Raw genomic sequence first — 18,988 nt, forward strand, 5'->3', positions numbered from 1 at the left:
TTGGGGTATATAAACTACAGAGTCAGACAATTTATCCCAAGACCAATGCAGTGTGATAATTGTAAAGATGTTGGTCATGTAGCAAGTGTTTGCAGAAGGGAGAAGCTGAGATGTCCAAGTTTTGGAAAGGATCATATTATTTGATATAAAAGGGATGAATATGTGACATGTTGCAATTGCGATGGGAATCATGAAGCCATGTCTTCCGAATGCCCCAAAAGGGTGAAAGAGAATGAGGTGGCTAAAGTCTGGGTTGTAAAACAGAGCATTTCATATGCAGCAGCTGTGAAAATGGTTGAGGGTTTGAATGGTGTATCAGAAGAGTCCGAGGTAGTGGATAGGCCTACACTGCAGGATGCAGGGGTTGCCTTTCACCAGCAGGATCCTGACATTTTAAAGATTAAGAAGGTGGACTTTGTGGCCTTTATAGGTATGGTAATCAATGGCACTGCCAATGTGGAGAGAAGGCCCAGGAAGATAGAAATCATAGTGATTGTGGCGGAGAGGTTCCTGGGGCTGAAGGAGTTCTCAGCGAAGGAGTTACATGCAATATTGACACAAGCTGTACCACCCTCTCAGGTCCTAGAGCCTGAGAGGGGAGATATGGAGAACTAAAAGAATGAAGAAGTGGGAGTTTTGTTTGTTTTGGCAATGTACTATTTTTATTAGGGTGGATTACGTATGGATTTTAAAATTTTTTATCATTATTTTTATTTTTTTCAAACCGTCCAGTTAGTGGTGGCAATACAACTTTTTGGGTGTAGTTTGCCATAAAACCCACAGAAGAAAAAGAAGAAGCTCTTCTAGTGGTGGTGTAGGAGGAGCTCCATAGAAACCTTTGCATACTAAGGGTGTGATCTCCTTTCAGTTTCAGATGTCAGAGTCACAGCACCAACAACAGTCACTCAAGGTAATTTCCATTTCAAATGTACAATAGGTTTTAGGTTGAGGACATTAACAAGTGCTTGTTGCGTGTGATTTGTCTTATTGCCTGCTTCCTGCCTTTTCCTGCTTCCTGCTTTTTCCTAGCCTTTTACTCAAACCATTCATCGAAAGTTCTCACTAGTGTGTCTGTCTCCTCTGAAAGGCGAGAACCTCTGATTGTCATTGATAGATGCTGGCAAGTGTGAAAATAATACAACCAATCGACAGATGTGACTCATACTAGTGATATGGGGGCTCTATAGCCCATTCAATAGACGGTAAACATATACCGTCTATTCACAAAGCTGTCTGCCGCCTGAGGGAAATTCCCCGATGCTGCACAAATGCTCTGTCTAAACGTCTGTACGCCTCGCTTGCAATCCACCCCAAAACTATATTTTTGTATTTGTTTCTTTAGTCCGTTGTTGACATAGTCCCAAAATGTTTAGCTCGTCAGCAATCAAGTTTTCAAGACATCTAACTTTCAAAATACAGAAATCCTCCCTGTATGATCACCTGTGTGAAACTGAAAAATACTGTCAGCTGCAACTGTGTTTAAACAGTTTACAGTAAGTGTATATTTTGCTTTTGTGAATTACATTTGGTGTGATATGGAGGTAAAGTTCGCAGAGATCCAGCTGTGGTCCATATGTTCTGCTGAGAACCCAAGACGGAAAGCTGTAAACCCCCCCTTCGGTTCTCGAGAGCAAGGCAGTCTATTGAAATGAGCTGCTTACGAATTATTTCCTCGTCAGCACTTGTTATTCAGTTACCTCCTAGAGGCAATAGAAAAACAGTTTAGGTTGTAGTTTAGGTTGATTTTGGAATGGCTAAGACTTATGCTATTGCTTTGAATGATCCTAAGCAGGGGTTGCCAGCCAATACAAAGGGGTAGCTACATCATATCCATGACATCACCAGCAATTTTCTCCATTTGAATACCCATTAAAAGTGCATTGTAGTCCAGGACTTGGCTTAACCTGGGTCTGGGGAATCAGAACTTATTGTTTGTCATAACTACTGCTGTTCATTTGTCATTGATTGCTCAACTGAACATGACTTAAAAATCAAGGCCAAATGAAATAAACTTCCCTCAGCTTTCACAAGAGCTTAAAAACTGCACATTAGTCTCACATCGGATGTGTCTCGGAGATAAGCAAGTTTCCCTTCCTCTGCTTGACTAATGTTCGAAAGACATTAACTGACATTACTCAGTGCCAAAGTAGCTATGGAAATAAGAAGTTATGGTTACATATGACCAGAAAACCTGATGTATCCATTTCGGATTTGATTATTTATGTAATTAGGTGGTAACAATGCCTTCCCTGCGCGCACGCACACACACACACACATATAATGTCTAGCTGAAGTGAGAGAGGCGTCTCCAGAACTTATATGACTGTTGTGATTTTTTTAGTTGTTATATATAATAAGGCAAGTCTGTTAAGAACAAATTCTTATTTACAATGACGGCCTACCAAAAGGCCTCCTGCGGGGACAGGGGATTAAATATCTGATTTAAAAAATATATATATATAAATGTAGGACAAACACACATCACGACAAGAGACAACAACACTACATAACGAGAGACCAAAGACAGCATAGCAAGGCAGCAACACATGACAACACAGCGTTCAACATGAATTATTGAACTAGTTTGGTGCTGTCAACAACAAGGTCAGTTGGACAGGTTAATATACTGCTACGGTTGATAGACTTTCTCAGAGCTATGATTTGGGAAAACCTTGTCTAATGCATTTCTTAATCCACTCTTTTCCCTCCAGCCATGGACATCATAGATCCCATCTTGGGCATAGCGGAGACGCTTTACTCTCTATGTGGTGAAGTGAAAGCCAATAAGAAGCGCTGTCAGCGTTTGTCCCAGCGCATAAAAGCCTTGGATGAGCTGGTGAGAGCAGTCAAGGTGAAGGGACTGGGGCAAAATCCTTCCCTTGTGAAGAATGTCCTATGCGAGCTCAAACTCACCCTGGAAAATGCCCAAGGCGTGGTTAAGAAATACTCCTGCGCCAGCTACCTGAAGCGCATCCTGAAGGCCTCCGACCAGGGAGATGATTTTGGGAGTTTAAATGAGCGTCTGAATGATGCGACTCAGGGGCTGTCGCTAGCCCTGCAGGTGGGCCAGAGTGACGATCTACTTCAGGAGTCTCAAAAGATGACACGATGGAGAGAGGATGAGGCTGACAGGGAGAGTGATCGTCTGGAGCTGCAGAAATGTGAGACAGCTCTACCATGCCGTTTCAATGCAAGGTCATAATCAAATGGCCTCTGTATGAGCAGGTAGGGAAAGCTTCAGTTGTTGATCCTGCTGACTACCGCAAATGTATTTGTGTGTGTGTGTGTGTGTTACTGTTATGTCCCACAGTGCTACGGTCTCTGGTGGAGGACATGAAGGAAAGTGTGGACACAGTGCATGAGAAAGTGGACTCCACCGAAAAAAATGTGAAAGACATCAAAGCCATGTTGGAAACCTGTAAGTAAGCCTCTATAGATTAATTGTCATTACAAACCGTACTTGTAACTGTCGCCGTTTCTTACTGATTTCAACCTGCGCACGATGATAAAGAAGACTGTGAGTATATCCTATTGGCACAGTTTTGCATCCTACATCAGGCCAGCATCCCATGGTCTCTCCATTCGCACTGTATTTTGCGTGGCGATGTGCTGTGATACCTTCAGTTCTCGGTGTTATTGGTTTAATGTGCCTATGTGACTTGCCATCTCAGTGACTTTGTTGTGTGTTTCCCATTGACAGTAATGAAGCCCAGTATTTTTCATGAAGACATCAGAGAGATCAAGCCAGAGGAGCTGATCTACGACGTGCCCAAAGAGCCCTTCATCAAAAATGACAATTCGGAGATATTCAAAGGAGAGTACAACAAATTCACAGTGGCCATCAAAAGATACGCCTACTCAAGTTGCACAAGCCTGAGGTATGGAACGTAGCATACAAGACGTCTCAGAGAATTCTTGTTTAGCACCGAAGCTGATATTACATCTATTTGTTTTAATGGGTTACGTGTGTCCTACACAGTCACATGAGAAGCATCTTTAAAAAGGAAGTGGAGACTATGAAACGCTTTGAGTCACCAAACATCCTGCGAATGTTTGGGATCTGTGTCCAGGAAGAGAACGGTGAGTGAGCTTCTGTATTTGTTTTACAGTATGTGTAATAATTGCTGAAAAAATACAAGATAGGATCAAATCACAATGTGATTGCAGGATATTTCAAAATGTTTTTATTTTACCTTTATTTAACTAGGCAAGTCAGTTAAGAAATTCTTATTTTCAATGACGGCCTAGGAACAGTGGGTTAACTGCCTGTTCAGGGGCAGAACAACAGATTTGTACCTTGTCAGCTCGGGGATTTGAACTTGCAACCTTTGCAACCCATTTCAAAATGTGATGATGATGTGCCCTTGTTGCAGTTAATAATCCTCTTCTCTACCGTGGTTGTCCCGCAGGACCCAATCCAAACTTCCTCATTGTCATGGAGTTTTGTGAGAAGGGCAGTCTGAGAGAGGTGCTGGATTCCCAAAGGAAGCTGCCCTGGGACAAAAAGGCTCGCTTGAGTCTGGATGCAGCACGGGGCCTCTACAGGTAACAGGTTAATGTTTATTGTCACGAGTCTGGATGCAGCACAGGGCCTCTACAGGTTGATGTTTATTGTCATGAATCTTGACCTGAAGGCAGTAATGATGGGCTAGATGGGCAAGCTGCTTTTTGGCCTTGATTGAAGGTATTTCTTTAGGCATTAGGTTTAGTAGTGTGGTTAAGGTTAGGTTTAAAATCAGATTTTGTGTCTTTGTGGCTGTTCCAGCTAGTGACCACTGCAGAGCTGCATCCAGGGCAAAATTTGTGACAATAAATGCCAACCTACCTACAGTTATACAGTACCACTATATAAGTGAATCTCTTTACCTTGTGCCCTACATACATGAAACCAGACAGTAGACCTATTACACATGATGCACGGAGCCCCATCTCTATCATATCTTTGTGTTATATTGATACTATTTTAACTAAGGAATCGGTCTATCATACAAGTCTTTCTCTTTCGCTCGCTCTCTTTCTTTCTTTAATTCATATACACTACCGGTCAAAAGTTGTAGAAAACCTTCTCATTCATGGGTTTTTCTTTATTTTTACTATTTTCTACATTGTAGAATATTAGTGAAGACATTACAACTATTAAATAACACATATGGATTCATGTAGTAACCAAAAAAGTGTTAAACAAATAAAAATAGATTTTAGATTCTTCAAAGTAGCCACCCTTTGCCTTGATGACAACTTTGCACATGCTTGGCTTTCTCTCAACCAGCTTCACCTGGAATGCTTTTCCAATGGTCTTGAAGGAGTTCCCACATATGCTGAGCACTTGGTGGCTGCTTTTTCTCCACTCTGCTGTCCGACTCATCCCAAATTATCTCAATTGGGTTGAAGTCGGGGGATTGTTGAAGGCCAGGCCAACTGATGCAGCACGCCATCACTCTCCTTTTTGGTAAAATAGCCCTTACACAGCCTGGAGGTGTGTTGGGTCATTGTCCTGTTGAAAACAAATAATAGTCCCACTAAGCACAAACCAGATGGGATGGCGTATCACTGCAGAATGCTGTGGTAGCCATGCTGGTTAAGTGTGCCTTAACTTCGAAGTAAATCACAGACAGTGTCACTAGCAAAGCACCCCTACACCATGACACCATCTCCTCCATGCTTTATGGGGGGAAATACATATGTGTAGATCATCCGTTTACTCACACCGCTTCTCACAAAGACACGGCAGTTGGAACCAAAAATAAAATATTTGGAGTCATCAGACCAAAGGACAGATATCCACCGGTCTAATACCATTGCTGTGTTTCTTGGCCCAATCAAGTATGTTCTTATTGGTGTCCTTTTAGTAGTGGTTTCTTTGCAGCAATTTGACCATGGAGGCCTGATTCACACGGTCTCCTCTGAACAGTTGAGATGTTTGTTACTTGAACTCTGTGAAGCAGTTATTTGGGCTGCAATTTCTGAGGCTGGTAACTAGTGAACTTATCTTCTACAGCAGAGGTAACTCTGTGTCTTCCATTCCTGTGGCGGTTCTCATGAGAGCCAGTTTCATCATCGTGCTTGATGGTTTTTGCGACTGCACTTGAAGAATCTTTCAACGTTTTTGAAATGTTCCGTATTGACTGACCTTCATGTCTTAAAGTAATGATAGACTGTCGTTTCTCTTTGCTTATTTGAGCTGTTCCTGCTATAATATGGACTTGGTCTTGTTACCAAATAGGGCTATTTTCTGTATACCCCCCCTACCTTGTCGCAACACATCTGATTGGCTCAAATGCATTGGCTCAAATCCACAAATGAACTTTTAACAAAGCAAACCTGTTAATTGAAATGCATTTCAGGTGACTACCTCATGAAGCTGGTTGAGAGAATGCCAGTGTATTCTTTATTTTTACTATTTTATACATTGTAGACTAATAGTGAAGACATCAAAACTATGAAATAACACATACAGTATGTTATGTAGTAACCAAAAAAGGGTTAAACAAATCAAACATATTTTATATGAGGTTCTTCAAGGTAGCGACTATTTGCCAAGAGTATGCAAAGCTGTCATCAAGGCATTCTCTCAACCCGCTTCATGAGGAATGCTTTTCCGTTGGAAACTATTCATGCAGCTTATGATCCAACTACTTAAACTTCTATCCACCAATACTATACAGTATGCTCTGGCGTTTCATCTTCTCTAAAATGGTGGGTACATTGTATCAGTGGTCTGCGCCTCTCTCACAAAAGTTCACATAAAAGAGAAAGTGTATCCTAATCACTTTGAGCTGTTGAGCTGTCATGACGAGCCAATCCCTCTCTAATTGTAGATTGCACCAGTCGGAGGAGAAGTTTAAAGTGCATGGATGCATCAACAGCAGCAGGTTCCTGGTAGATGCTGGGTACAGAGTGAAGGTATGAGGTTCAATGCAGCCCCGTACACATCCATGTGTGTTTGACACTACAAAGTGTTAGGTTAAGTACTCTATCTGGATGTAATGTTCTGTTCTTTGTTATACATGGGTAGCTGGGAGGTTTTGAACTGGCCAAAACCGAGACGTCATTGAAGAGGACAAAGGATAGCAGTAGAAGCTCTTTATACTACAGCTCCCCTCAGCAGCTTGAGAGTATTAATTATAAGTACAACAAGGAATGTGAGATGTACAGGTCAGCTTCAAGTCAAAATACTACTCTCAACCATTGAACCATGAATGTAAAATCACAAACTCATTATAATACCTTTTTTAGAAAGTATTCACATCCCTTGACTTTTTCCACATGTTGTCGTGTTACAGAGTTAAATTGAGATTTTGTGTCACTGGCATGCACACAATACCCTGTAATGTCAAAGTGGAATATTTTGTTAGAAATGTATCAAAGCTGAAATGTCTAGAGTCAATAAGTATTCACCCCCTTTGTTATGGCAAACCTAAAATTCAGGAGTAAAAATTTGCTTTACTAGTCACTTAATAACTTGCATGGACTCGGTCTGTGTGCAATGATTGTGTTTAACATGACTTTAAGGACTACCTCATCTCTGTGCTCCACATATACAATTATCTGTAAAGTCCCTCAGTCAAGCAGTGAATTTCAAACACTGATTCAACCACAAAGAGCAGGGAGGTTTTTCAATGCCTCGCAAAGAAAGGCACCTATTGGTAGATGGGTATAACTAAAACAGAATATTCCTTTGAGCATGACGAAGTTATTAATTACACTTTGGATGGTGTATCAATACACCCAGTCACTACAAAGATACAGGTGTCCTTCCTAATTCCGTTGCGGAGGAGGAGAAAACCGCGAATGGATTTCATCATGAAGCCAATGTGAACTTTAAAACAGTTGCAGTTTAATGACTGCGATTGGAGAGAACTGAGGCTGGATCAACATTGTAGTTACTTCACAATACTAACCTAAATGACAGAGTAAAAAGAAGGAAGCCTGTATAGAATCAAAATATTCCAAAACATGCATCCTGTTTGCAGTAAGGCACTAAAGTGAAGAATGTGGCAAAGAAATTAACTTTATGTCCTGAATATGAAGTGTTATGTTTGGGGTAAATCCAACAAAACACATCACTGAGTACCACTCCATCTTTTCAAGCATGTCATATGGGAAGCGGTCGGAACCAAAATCATTTTCCAATCGTTTTGTTCTTAACAGAACCATTATTTGTGTTACGTTACTGTTCCGACCAGCAAAATCAAGTTCTGAATTTATTTCAATTTTTACTTTTAGCTCGACATTAAATTACTAAACCAATCAGTGCGGATAGAGCAGCTTACTATGGAGCGGGTAAGCAATTTAATCTGCATAGGAAAGTTGTTGTGAGCAAATTGTATCTTGCCGTAACATCATGGTTTAATCATAATAAAAGAAACGCTCACACTGACATTTTGTTGGAAGCTTGCCTTGAAGCGCTGGGCATCGTTCAATTACTTTGACCTTCCAGGTTGGTTTAACATTGGATCAGAGGAAACGCTATCTAGCTAACAGGCTTGTGTGTGCAGAGCAGCACTATAATTAAAAACACGCTTTTATCTTTTTTGTAGTTTAATAAATCCAATGTGAAACGTGATGACTTTAGTATCCTTAACTAGCATTGAAAAGGTTAATCCATTCTCTAATTAAACGTCTCTCTCTAATTTCTGAATCATGCTTGTAATGTCATCAGGAGGCTATAGTAACCTTTGCTTCAGAGGGGAGGCACATACGCACACCCACTGGCAAAGATCAGCTGGCAGGCAGACACTCTGTTATTGAGAAACTCAGTGAGGGCTTTGCATAGGTACTTTGATGCGATATTTGTGGGACTGGAAAAATTGCCTGGAGCGTAAAATAACATTTATGAACCGGTTCCCATGCTTTTAAAAGAATGATCACTGTTCCGGAACTGTATAGATCACTAGTTTCAGGCTCTGTTCCTCAAAGTTATTTTTCGATTCTGTTTCCTGAACTGGTTCCAACCCTTGGTTATGGGTATGTTTGTCATCAGCAAGGACTAGGGAGTAAAAAAACAAAATGTAATAAAAAAAGACTAGAGCTAAGCATAGGCAAAATCCTACACTCTTAGATAAAAAGGTGCTATCTAGAACCAAAAAGGGTTCTTCCAATGGTTCTCCTATGGGGACAGCCGAAAAACCCTTATGGAACCTTTTTATTTTTTATTTAAAAAAATAAAATAAAATTTATAGGAGTGTAGAGGAAAACCTGCTTCAGCCTGCTTTCCAACAGACACTCAGAGACAAATTCACCTTTCAGCAGGACAATAACCTAAAACTCAAGGCAAATTTAACACTGGAGTTGCTTACTATGACGAATGTTACTTAGTGGCCTGGTGACAATTTTGACTTCGCCTTAAATGGTTTTAAATCTATGGCAAGACTTTATATTGTACAATCCAGGTGTGCAAATCTCTTAGACTTAACCAGAAAGACTCACAGCTGTTATCACTGCCAAAGGGGATTCTAACATTGACTCAGGGGTGTGAATACCTATGTTAATGAACTAAAAACACGTTTCACTTTGTCATAATGGGGTATTGTGTGTAGTTTGGTGAGCAAAATAATATATTTAATCCATTTTGAATTTGAGTTGTAACACAATGTGGAATAAGTTAAGGGGGTATGAACACTTTCTGAAGGCAATGCAATTTTTAAAAATGTTGAAATGGTCTCTGTTGTTCTAATGTAGGCCCCTCAGGCCTAAGTCTACTGCAATTTAACTCTGTTTAAAAGTGTTGTGTTCTTTGCAGTTTTGGCATTGTCCTTTGGGAGATTGCAACCCGCAAGATTCCCTTCAGAGGTGTGTCAATTAGTGACAAGGCTGTGTGTAACAAACACTATCAGCAATATCAATGACACTGTATATCTGAAAATAGCATGGTTGGGTTTTCTCTCCCTCCTAAGCATGTGCTTGCTCTGTCATATTTAGAAATGTATCATTACATTTCTGTTTTCTCTTGTACTTCTGATCAGACTGCTCACACAAAGAGGTGTATCAGATGGTGTGTGAAGACAAATATACTGAACCTCTTCCTGAAGACTGCCCAAAACATTTGGGGGAACTGATCAACGACTGTCGCTCCTATGACAGCTTCCAAAGGCCAACGGCAGGAGGTAATACCTTCAACACACACAACTAATAGGCCTAGATATACAGTGTCCTCCATAATTATTGGAACAGTGATTCTTTTTTTTTTTTTTCTTTTGGCTCTATACTCTCAAAGTTTGGATTTTAAATCAAACAATTACTCCCGGGTGTTGGATTCTAGCTTGAAATATACTTTTTCATGTTACCAGACTATAACATATTGATTACTGTGCATGTGTAAGGAATGTACATGTTGGGGCCAATGGAGGATGGATAAGAACTCGGTGTAACGGTTCTCGTCTGTCGAAGGAGAAGCGGACCAAAATGCAGCGTGGTGGTTATTCATGTTCTTTAATAAATGAACGAGACATGAAATAACGAACAAAACAAAGAATGAACGTGAAAACCTATACAGCCTATCTGGTGAACACAAACACAGAGACAGGAACAATCACCCACGAAATACTCCAAGAATATGGCTGCCTAAATATGGTTCCCAATCAGAGACAACGATAAACACCTGCCTCTGATTGAGAACCACTCCAGACAGCCATAGACTATGCTAGATACCCCCACTAAGCCACACACCCAATACCTAACAAAACCCCAAGACAAAACACACCACAATAAACCCATGTCACACCCTGGCCTGACCAAATAAATAAAGACAAACACAATAAACTTCGACCAGGGCGTGACAGAACCCCCCCTAAGGTGCGGACTCCCGGACGCACACCAAAACCCATAGGGGAGGGTCCTGGTGGGCGTCTGTCCATGGTGGCGGCTCCGGCGCAGGACGTGGACCCCACTCTATCAATGTCTTAGTCTCTCCTCCTCGCGTCCTTGGATAGTCCACCCTCGCCGCCGACCATGGCCTAGTAGTCCTCACCCAGAACCCCACTGGACTGAGGGGCAGCTCGGGACTGAGGGGAAGCTCGGGACTGAGGGGAAGCTCGGCACTGAGGGGAAGCCCAGCACTGAGGGGAAGCCCAGCACTGAGAGGAAGCTCAGCACTGAGAGGAAGCTCAGGCAGGTAGTTGGATCCAGCAGATCCTGGCTGGCTGGCGGTTATGGCAGATCCTTGCTGACTGGCGGATCTGGAAGAGTCTGGCTGACTGGCGGATCTGGAAGAGTCTGGTTGACTGGCAGATCTGGAAGAGTCTGGTTGACTGGCAGATCTGGAAGAGTCTGGCTGACTGGCAGATCTGGAAGAGTCTGGCTGACTGGCGGATCCTGGCTGACTGGCAGATCTGGAAGAGTCTGGCTGACTGGCGGATCTGGAAGAGTCTGGCTGACTGGCAGATCTGGAAGAGTCTGGCTGACTGGCGGATCTGGAAGAGTCTGGCTGACGGCTCTGGCTGCTCCATGCTGACTGGCGGCTCTGGCTGCTCCATGCTGACTGGCGGCTCTGGCTGCTCCATGCTGACTGGCGGCTCTGGCTGCTCCATGCTGACTGGCGGCTCTGGCTGCTCCATGCTGACTGGCGGCTCTGGCTGCTCCATGCTGACTGGCGGCTCTGGCTGCTCCATGCTGACTGGCGGCTCTGGCTGCTCCATGCTGACTGGCTGCTCTGGCGGCTTCTTGCAGACTGGTAGCTCTGGCGGCTCCATGCAGACTGGCTGCTCTGGCTGCTCCATGCAGACTGGCAGCTCTGGCAGCTGGCCTCCTGCAGACTGGCAGCTCTGGCTGCTCCATGCAGACTGGCAGCTCTGGCTGCTCCATGCAGACTGACAGCTCTGGCTGCTCCATGCAGACTGGCATCTCTGGCTGCTCCATGCAGACTGACAGCTCTGGCTGCTCCATGCAGACTGGCCGCTCTGTCTGTTCCATGCAGACTGACAGCTCTGGCTGCTCCATGCAGGCTGGCAGCTCTGGCTGCGCTGAACAGGCGGGATACTCCGGCAGCGCAGGAGAGGAGGAAGGCTCGGGCAGCGCTGGAGAGGCGAGGCGCACAGTAGGCCTGATGCGTGGTGCTGGCACTGGTGGTACTGGGCCGAGGACACGCACAGGAAGCCTGGTGCGGGGAGCTGCCACCGGAGGGCTGGTGCGTGGAGGTGGTACTGGGTAGACCGGACCGTGCAGGCGCACTGGAGCTCTTGAGCACCGAGCCTGCCCAACCTTACCAGGTTGAATACTCTCGGTCGCTCTACCAGTGTGGCGAGGTGGAATAGCCCGCACTGGGCTATGCAGGCGAACCGGGGACACTGTGCGCAAGGCTGGTGCCATGTAAGCCGGCCCAAGGAGACGTACTGGGGACCAGATGCATAGAGCCGGCTTCATGGCATTTGGCTCGACGCTCAATGTAGCCCGGCCGATACGCGGAGCTGGAATATACCGCACCGGGCTATGCACCCGCACTGGAGACACCGTGCGCACCACAGCATAACACGGTGCCTGCCCGGCCTCTCTAGCCCCCCGGTAACCACAGGAAGTTGGCGTAGGTCTCCTACCTAGTGTCGCCATACTCCCTGTGAGCCTACCCCCAAGAAATTTTTGGGGCTGACTCTCAGGCTTCCATCCGCGTCGCCGTGCTGCCTCCTCATAACAGCGCCTCTCAGCTTTCGCAGCCTCCAGTTATTCTTTGGGGCGGCGATATTCTCCAGGCTGATCCCAGGGTCCTTCTCCGTACAATTAGTCCTCCCATGTCCATTCCTCTCTTTGTTGCTCCTGCTTTTGCTGTTGCCTGTTACCACGCCGCTTGGTCCTGTTGTGGTGGGTGATTCTGTAACGGTTCTTGTCTGTCGAAGAAGAAGCGGACCAAAATGCAGCGTGATGGTTATTCATGTTCTTTAATAAATGAACTAGACATGAAATAACGAACAAAACAAAGAACGAACGTGAAAACCTATACAGCCTATCTGGTGAACAAAAACACAGAGACAGGAACAATCACCCACGAAATACTCCAAGAATATGGCTGCCTAAATATGGTTCCCAATCAGAGACAATGATAAACACCTGCCTCTGATTGAGAACCACTCCAGACAGCCATAGACTATGCTAGATACCCCCACTAAGCCACACACCCAATACCTAACAAAACCCCAAGACAAAACACACCACAATAAACCCATGTCACACCCTGGCCTGACCAAATAAATAAAGACAAACACAATAAACTCCGACCAGGGCGTGACACTAGGTCTATGGAAAGTTACGGACTTTGACGAGGGAGTGCAGAAAGTTTACGTTCTGTCAACATATTTTTGTTAAATCTCATGGCTCCTAAGGATTGAGGGAAAAGCAACAGTATGGTTTAAGTCACTGATAAAGTAGGACAGTTGAGGATTAGGGAGACGCAAAGAATTCGGCCCGAGGTCACTTCCGATGAAGTGAGAAGGAACAGTCCTGTCTCACACCCACGTACTTCCACACTCACAAAGGTTATAGTGTGAGGCAGGGCCAGGACTACACCAGTGAGAGGAACCAATTAAGTTATTGACTAGCAACCGAGATGTATTGGCTGTCTAGATGTGCAAGGAGTTGACTCCGCCTAGTAGGAAGGAATAAATATAATGCTTGTGTAGACATGTCTTTGCAGCTATATGACCCAGTGGGTGAATAAACTTCATTTGAGCTTTTTCCAATCGTCTGAGTTTTTATGCTGTTCAGAACCTAACAGGTTAAAGTGCAGACTGTCTGCTTTAATTTGAGGGTATTCATCCATATCAGGTGAACTGTTAAGAAATGACAGCACTTTTTGTACATGATCTCACCCCCATTTTAGGGCACCAAAAGTATTTGGACAAATTCACTTGCTGTATGTGTATTGATGTAGTAAAAAGTTAAGTATTTGGTCCCATATTCCTAGCATGCAATGACTGCATGAAGCTTGTGACTCTACACATTTGTTGGATGCATTTGCTGTTTATATATACCAACTTGATTGATGTATTCCCTGCATGCTATAAATATGGGACCAAATACTTTACATTTTACTACTTTAATACAAGTGAATTTGTCTCAATACTTTTGGTGCCCTGAAATGGGAGGACTATGTGCAAAAAGTGCTATAATTTCTAAACGGTTTGCCTGATATTGATGAAAATACCATCAAATTAAACCTTACAGCCTGCAAATCCAAACTGTTGGAGTATAGAGCCAGAGGAAGAGAAAATGCTTCACTGTCCCAATCATTACGGAGGGCACTGTATGATCTACTGTATGCCTACATACACCTGTCCATATTGATTCCTTTTTGTCCTCTCAGTTATCCTTGTTTCTTATTTCCATCCTTATAATCATCATTAAGAGGTGTTATCATACCTAGGACGGATTGAGTAATCAAGTTTTTCTGTTCCACAGTGTTAGTGGACAAGCTCCGCAAAGTGGTTGAGCAGCTAGAGGAGGACTAACAAACAGAGGTTTCCAACCCCAGAGTACTCCGAAAAGAGGAAAACCAAGAGCGGTTATCAACCGAAGCACAATTTTGAACAAAAATTATGAATAAACAAATTAGGCACATTTAGGCAGTCTTGATACTTACATTTGAACAGAAACGCAATGGTTCATTGGCTCAGTCTGAAACTTTGTACATACACTGCTACATACAAAAGTACATACAAAATCTAAATTGATGGCCTTTATCTTGCATTTCAAAGATGATGGTACAAAAAAGATCCAAAACTTTCTTTTACCAGATCTAATGTGTTATTCTCCTACATTCCTTTCACATTTCCAGACTTCAAAGTGTTTCCTTTGTCGTGTCTTTGGCTATGCCGTGATATGACATGCTATTCTATAAAATAATTTCTCCGTAATTAATATCACCTGATTGAGCTAATCATGTAAATGTAATTAACTAGAGTCGGGCACCACAAAATAATATTTATAGAGCTGTTATCTTCTGAATAAACTCTTGAAGACCTAGTAATATTTTACATCAATAGCAGTCAATATTAATCCTCCTCTTAATTCAGTCTCATCTGAAAGTTGTAAATTATTTTATCTGCACGAACCCTGGCTAACAAGTTGAATCAGCAATACAAAATTGGGTTTAATTATTTATTTACTAAATACCTAAATAATCACACAGGATTACACATGCACATAATTAATCATAACTTGATTACAAATTACATCATAAAGGAAAAAATCCCTAGCGGGCGGAACAGATATGACAGCTTGTTACACAAAGGAAAAGGGGCTGGGTTGAGTGAAAGAGCGGGAAGACTGAGGAACAAAGGGAAGAAGCTGGGCTATCGTAAACACAGTATCTAATGCATCCTAAATTACCGCCCATTTCGAAAAGGAAAATGCAATAAATATTTACTCTGAGCTGCGCTTCAGTATGTTGGTGGTAGATGGAAGGCCATGTTGCCAAACCAAGTCCTTTGTCCTTTGAAGAATGTCTCTGGTGGTCAATTGGATACGTTGTAGTTACGTTGTTGTGTGATAGACGGGATACTCTGTCTGTTCCTTCCTAACCCTCGTTTGCAGCGGCTATTGCTAACTCAACAGCTAGGAGGTATCTCTTCTGTAGTGAATAGAGTTCAAAGTTCATAGCATTTGCAACCAAAGCTCACGCTGATGTTGGCTTCATTCTGTAGTTATTATCTGAACCATTCTGACATAGGACCGTCATCCTCACGTCCTCAGAACAGGAAGTTATGTTGGCTTATATAGGAAGGGAGAAAAGGGGGTGTTTCATAGTTTTCATCCTCCTCCTCACGTGGGCGGGCCACTAAGTGAGCTGCCCTATGTTATGAAAACCCACATCTCACATTTTAGAAGCTAAAATCACATTTCATCCCATCACAAATAATTTCATATTCAAACATTTAAATTGAACAACAATTCCATGTGAATCCGGTAACTCTCCCCACCTACTGATGTTCCCAGAATCCCTAGGTTAGCCAAGGGTTTTGCAAATGTACCCTCAGTAGGGTAGAGAGAAGAAAAAGGGGGGAAGAGGTATTTATGATTGTTATAAACCTACTCCCCAGGCCAACGTCATGACATTTCAAATGGCATCAAGAATATGCATATCCTTGCTTCAGTGCCTGAGCTATAGGCAGTTAGATTTGGGTCATTTTAGGTGAAAATTCACTTGAAAAACAAGAAAAAAGCAACAATAGTACTGCTTGTCCATTATGAGACGCTATAGTCAGTATAAACTTCTGTCACCTCTACTGGCGCTCGACGTCGCCAGTTTACTAACCACCGATCCTGGCAACCCATCTTTACACACATCCAGGCAACCCTCATTATGCACACCTGCATCTCAGTCACACCTGGTCTTCATTACTCCCTTGATTACTCACCCTTTTTATATAGTAATCTTCTGTTAGTAGTCGTCAGGTAGTATTGTTTATGTTTCCATGTCAGGTGCTTCTCTTGTTTTGTATTGTTCATTATTATTAAACTCACTAACTGCACGTGTTTCCTGACTCCTTGCGCATACGTTGGAACTTACTCAAAATAGTCTGAATTAATCTAAGATAACTCAAGAAATCTGTCATTAATTTTGACGTTTTTGCTGAGGAGATCTTAGCCACGCAATTTTACATCTGACTAATATGTTTGGTGCAGTATTTCTCAATGAAAAGATTTGCAAGAAAATGAGTCGTCTCACGTTGAATGACAAAGACTATTGAAGAATCCCTATTGAAGAATCCCTATTGTTGACCAATCACAGATGAAGGGGTGTAGACTTCGGCTTGCCTCCAGAAGAAATGTTGTGTTCCCGAACAGCTGGAAAAAAAACTCACCAAAGTTGAAAACAAACAAAAAAAGTCACAAAATCTCATAACATCACAATATGTAATCATAATATATGCATGAACTCTTCCGGCTGGGAAGCATGCAGAATTCTTTACTAGGGTCGACATCATTGGCTACTACTGAGCTTGGCAGCTGTAATAATTTGCTTATATTTGTCCAGTGTTTTTTGCATATCCCATTCTCCCTGAGACACCCTCAGAGAGTGGGGTCACAGCCTGGGTCTACCATTCAACGGCGACCCTGGAGTTTTACTTTAGTGCCATATTGCAAACGGAATGTATGTTTTGGAAGGCTTTTATTCTTCTCACTCTGTCAATTTGTTTAGTATTGTGGAGTAACTACAATGATGTTGATCCATCCTCCATTATTTCATATCACAGCCATTAAACTCTTAACTCTTTTAAAATCACCAATGGCCTCATGGTGAAATCCCTGGGCGGTTTCCTTCTTCTCTGGCAACTGAGTTAGGAAGGACGCCTGTATCTTTGTAGTCACTGGGTGTATTGATACACCTCTAAAGTATAATTAATTACTTCACCATGCTCAAGGAGATATTTAGTGTATGTTTGTTTTTTTACCCATCTACCAATAGGTGCCCTTCTTTGCGAGGCATTGGAAAACCTCCCTGGTCTTTGGTTGAATATTTTTGAAATTCACTGCTCGACTGAGGGACCTTACAGATAATTATGTGTGGGGTACAGAGATGAGGTAGACATTCAAAATTCATGTTAAAAAAAATATTATGAGACTTGTTAAATAGATCTTTACTCCTGAATTTATTTAGACTTGCTATAAGAAAGGAGTTGAATATTTATTGACTCAACACATAATTCCAATTTGACATCATGGGGTATTGTGTGAAGGCCAGGGACGACAAAAATCTCAGTCTAATCCATTTTAAATTCAGGCTGTAACACAAATTGTGGAAAAGGTCAAGGGGTGTGAATATTTTCTGAAGGCACTGTATCCCATTCTCCCTGAGACACACTCGGAGAGGAGTTATGGCCAGGGTATGCCATTCAACTGTGACCCTGAAGCAATTAGGGTTAAGTGCCTTGCTCAAGGGCACATCAACAGATGTTTCACCTTGTCAGCTCAAGGATTTGAACAAGCAACCTTTTGGTTACTTGCCCAACATTATAATTGCGAGGTTACCTGCCACCCATATCTATATCTGAGGCTTAGCATCATTGCGAACCAGGTTTCTGTGATTACAATGGGAATTTGGAGGTGTGGCAACACAATACTGGCTGAGTCTCCGAGCCACACACCAGATATTAATACTCTCTTGCCCTGTGATACAACAAGGGTTACTCAAGATAGCTTACTGGAGAGAGGAGGTGGGTTGAGACTATTGGGTTATTAGTTATTACGAGGATGATGGCACTGTACTGTATGACTGGAAATCAAGAGGGGAAGGGGTATGTATCTTCAACAACAGAAATGGTGTGCTGACTGTAGCGCAGTGGAAGTCTTGACACATTGTTCACACATTTTGAAATACCTGATGGTCAAATGTCGACCCTTCTACCTCCTGAGAGAGTTTTCATCTGTTATCGTGACTGCTGGCACTTAACTGTACGAGATTATAAACAAGCAGGAAACCATGCACCCGGAGGCAGCTTTCCTTGTTGCCAGTGACTTCAATTCCACATCATTAAGGCACGTAATGCCCAATTTCCATCAACATGTCTCCTTCACCACTAGGGGCGATAAAGTCCTAAGCCCCTCTTACTCTACTCAACAGCAAGCATACAAGGCCGTCCCTCGTCCCGCTTCTGCAAATCAGATCATGTCTATATCTGTCGAAAAGCAGAAGCTCATACAGGAAGTATCCGTGACGGGCTCCGTTGAGAAATGGTCCTCTGTAACGGAGGCTATGCTACAAGACTGCTTTTCTAGCACCGACTGGAATATGTTCCGGGACTCCGTCGATAGCATCGATGAGCTAACCACCTCAGTCACCGGCTTCATGAGAAATGGTCCTCCCCACAGTGCAGGTTTGCTGGCCATGGATTAACACTGAGGTGCTACAACCGACTGAGGACACAAACAAGTTTTCTAGCCATCAAACAAGCAAAAGGACAATGGAATATGGCTCCGGACAGGGGCCACAGTCCATTATGGATTACAAAGATCCAGTCGTGATCTGTCCAACGATGCCCCTCTACCAGATGAACTCAAT

General features: G+C 42.9%; 1 protein-coding gene across 2 annotated transcripts; it reads left to right on the top strand.

Annotated features, from left to right (window-relative positions):
* Positions 1-800: 800 nt before the first annotated feature.
* Positions 801-16,457, top strand: LOC135509549 (mixed lineage kinase domain-like protein). 2 transcript variants are annotated; one of them, XM_064930293.1, is made up of 11 exons: positions 801-910; positions 2,712-3,161; positions 3,311-3,418; positions 3,701-3,878; positions 3,980-4,080; positions 4,410-4,545; positions 6,819-6,903; positions 7,016-7,155; positions 9,743-9,792; positions 9,966-10,106; positions 14,386-16,457. In XM_064930293.1, the coding sequence occupies exons 2-11, from the start codon at positions 2,714-2,716 to the stop codon at positions 14,433-14,435; spliced, it is 1,437 nt and encodes a 478-aa protein (XP_064786365.1). In that variant the 5' UTR covers positions 801-910; positions 2,712-2,713; the 3' UTR covers positions 14,436-16,457. The 2 variants fall into 2 exon arrangements, 1 of the variants encoding a protein (XP_064786365.1); XR_010450946.1 differs by lacking the exon at positions 9,743-9,792.
* The last annotated feature ends 2,531 nt before the right edge of the window (positions 16,458-18,988 follow it).

This window comes from Oncorhynchus masou, chromosome 22 (assembly GCF_036934945.1).
Source record: "Oncorhynchus masou masou isolate Uvic2021 chromosome 22, UVic_Omas_1.1, whole genome shotgun sequence".
Lineage (NCBI taxonomy): Eukaryota > Metazoa > Chordata > Actinopteri > Salmoniformes > Salmonidae > Oncorhynchus > Oncorhynchus masou.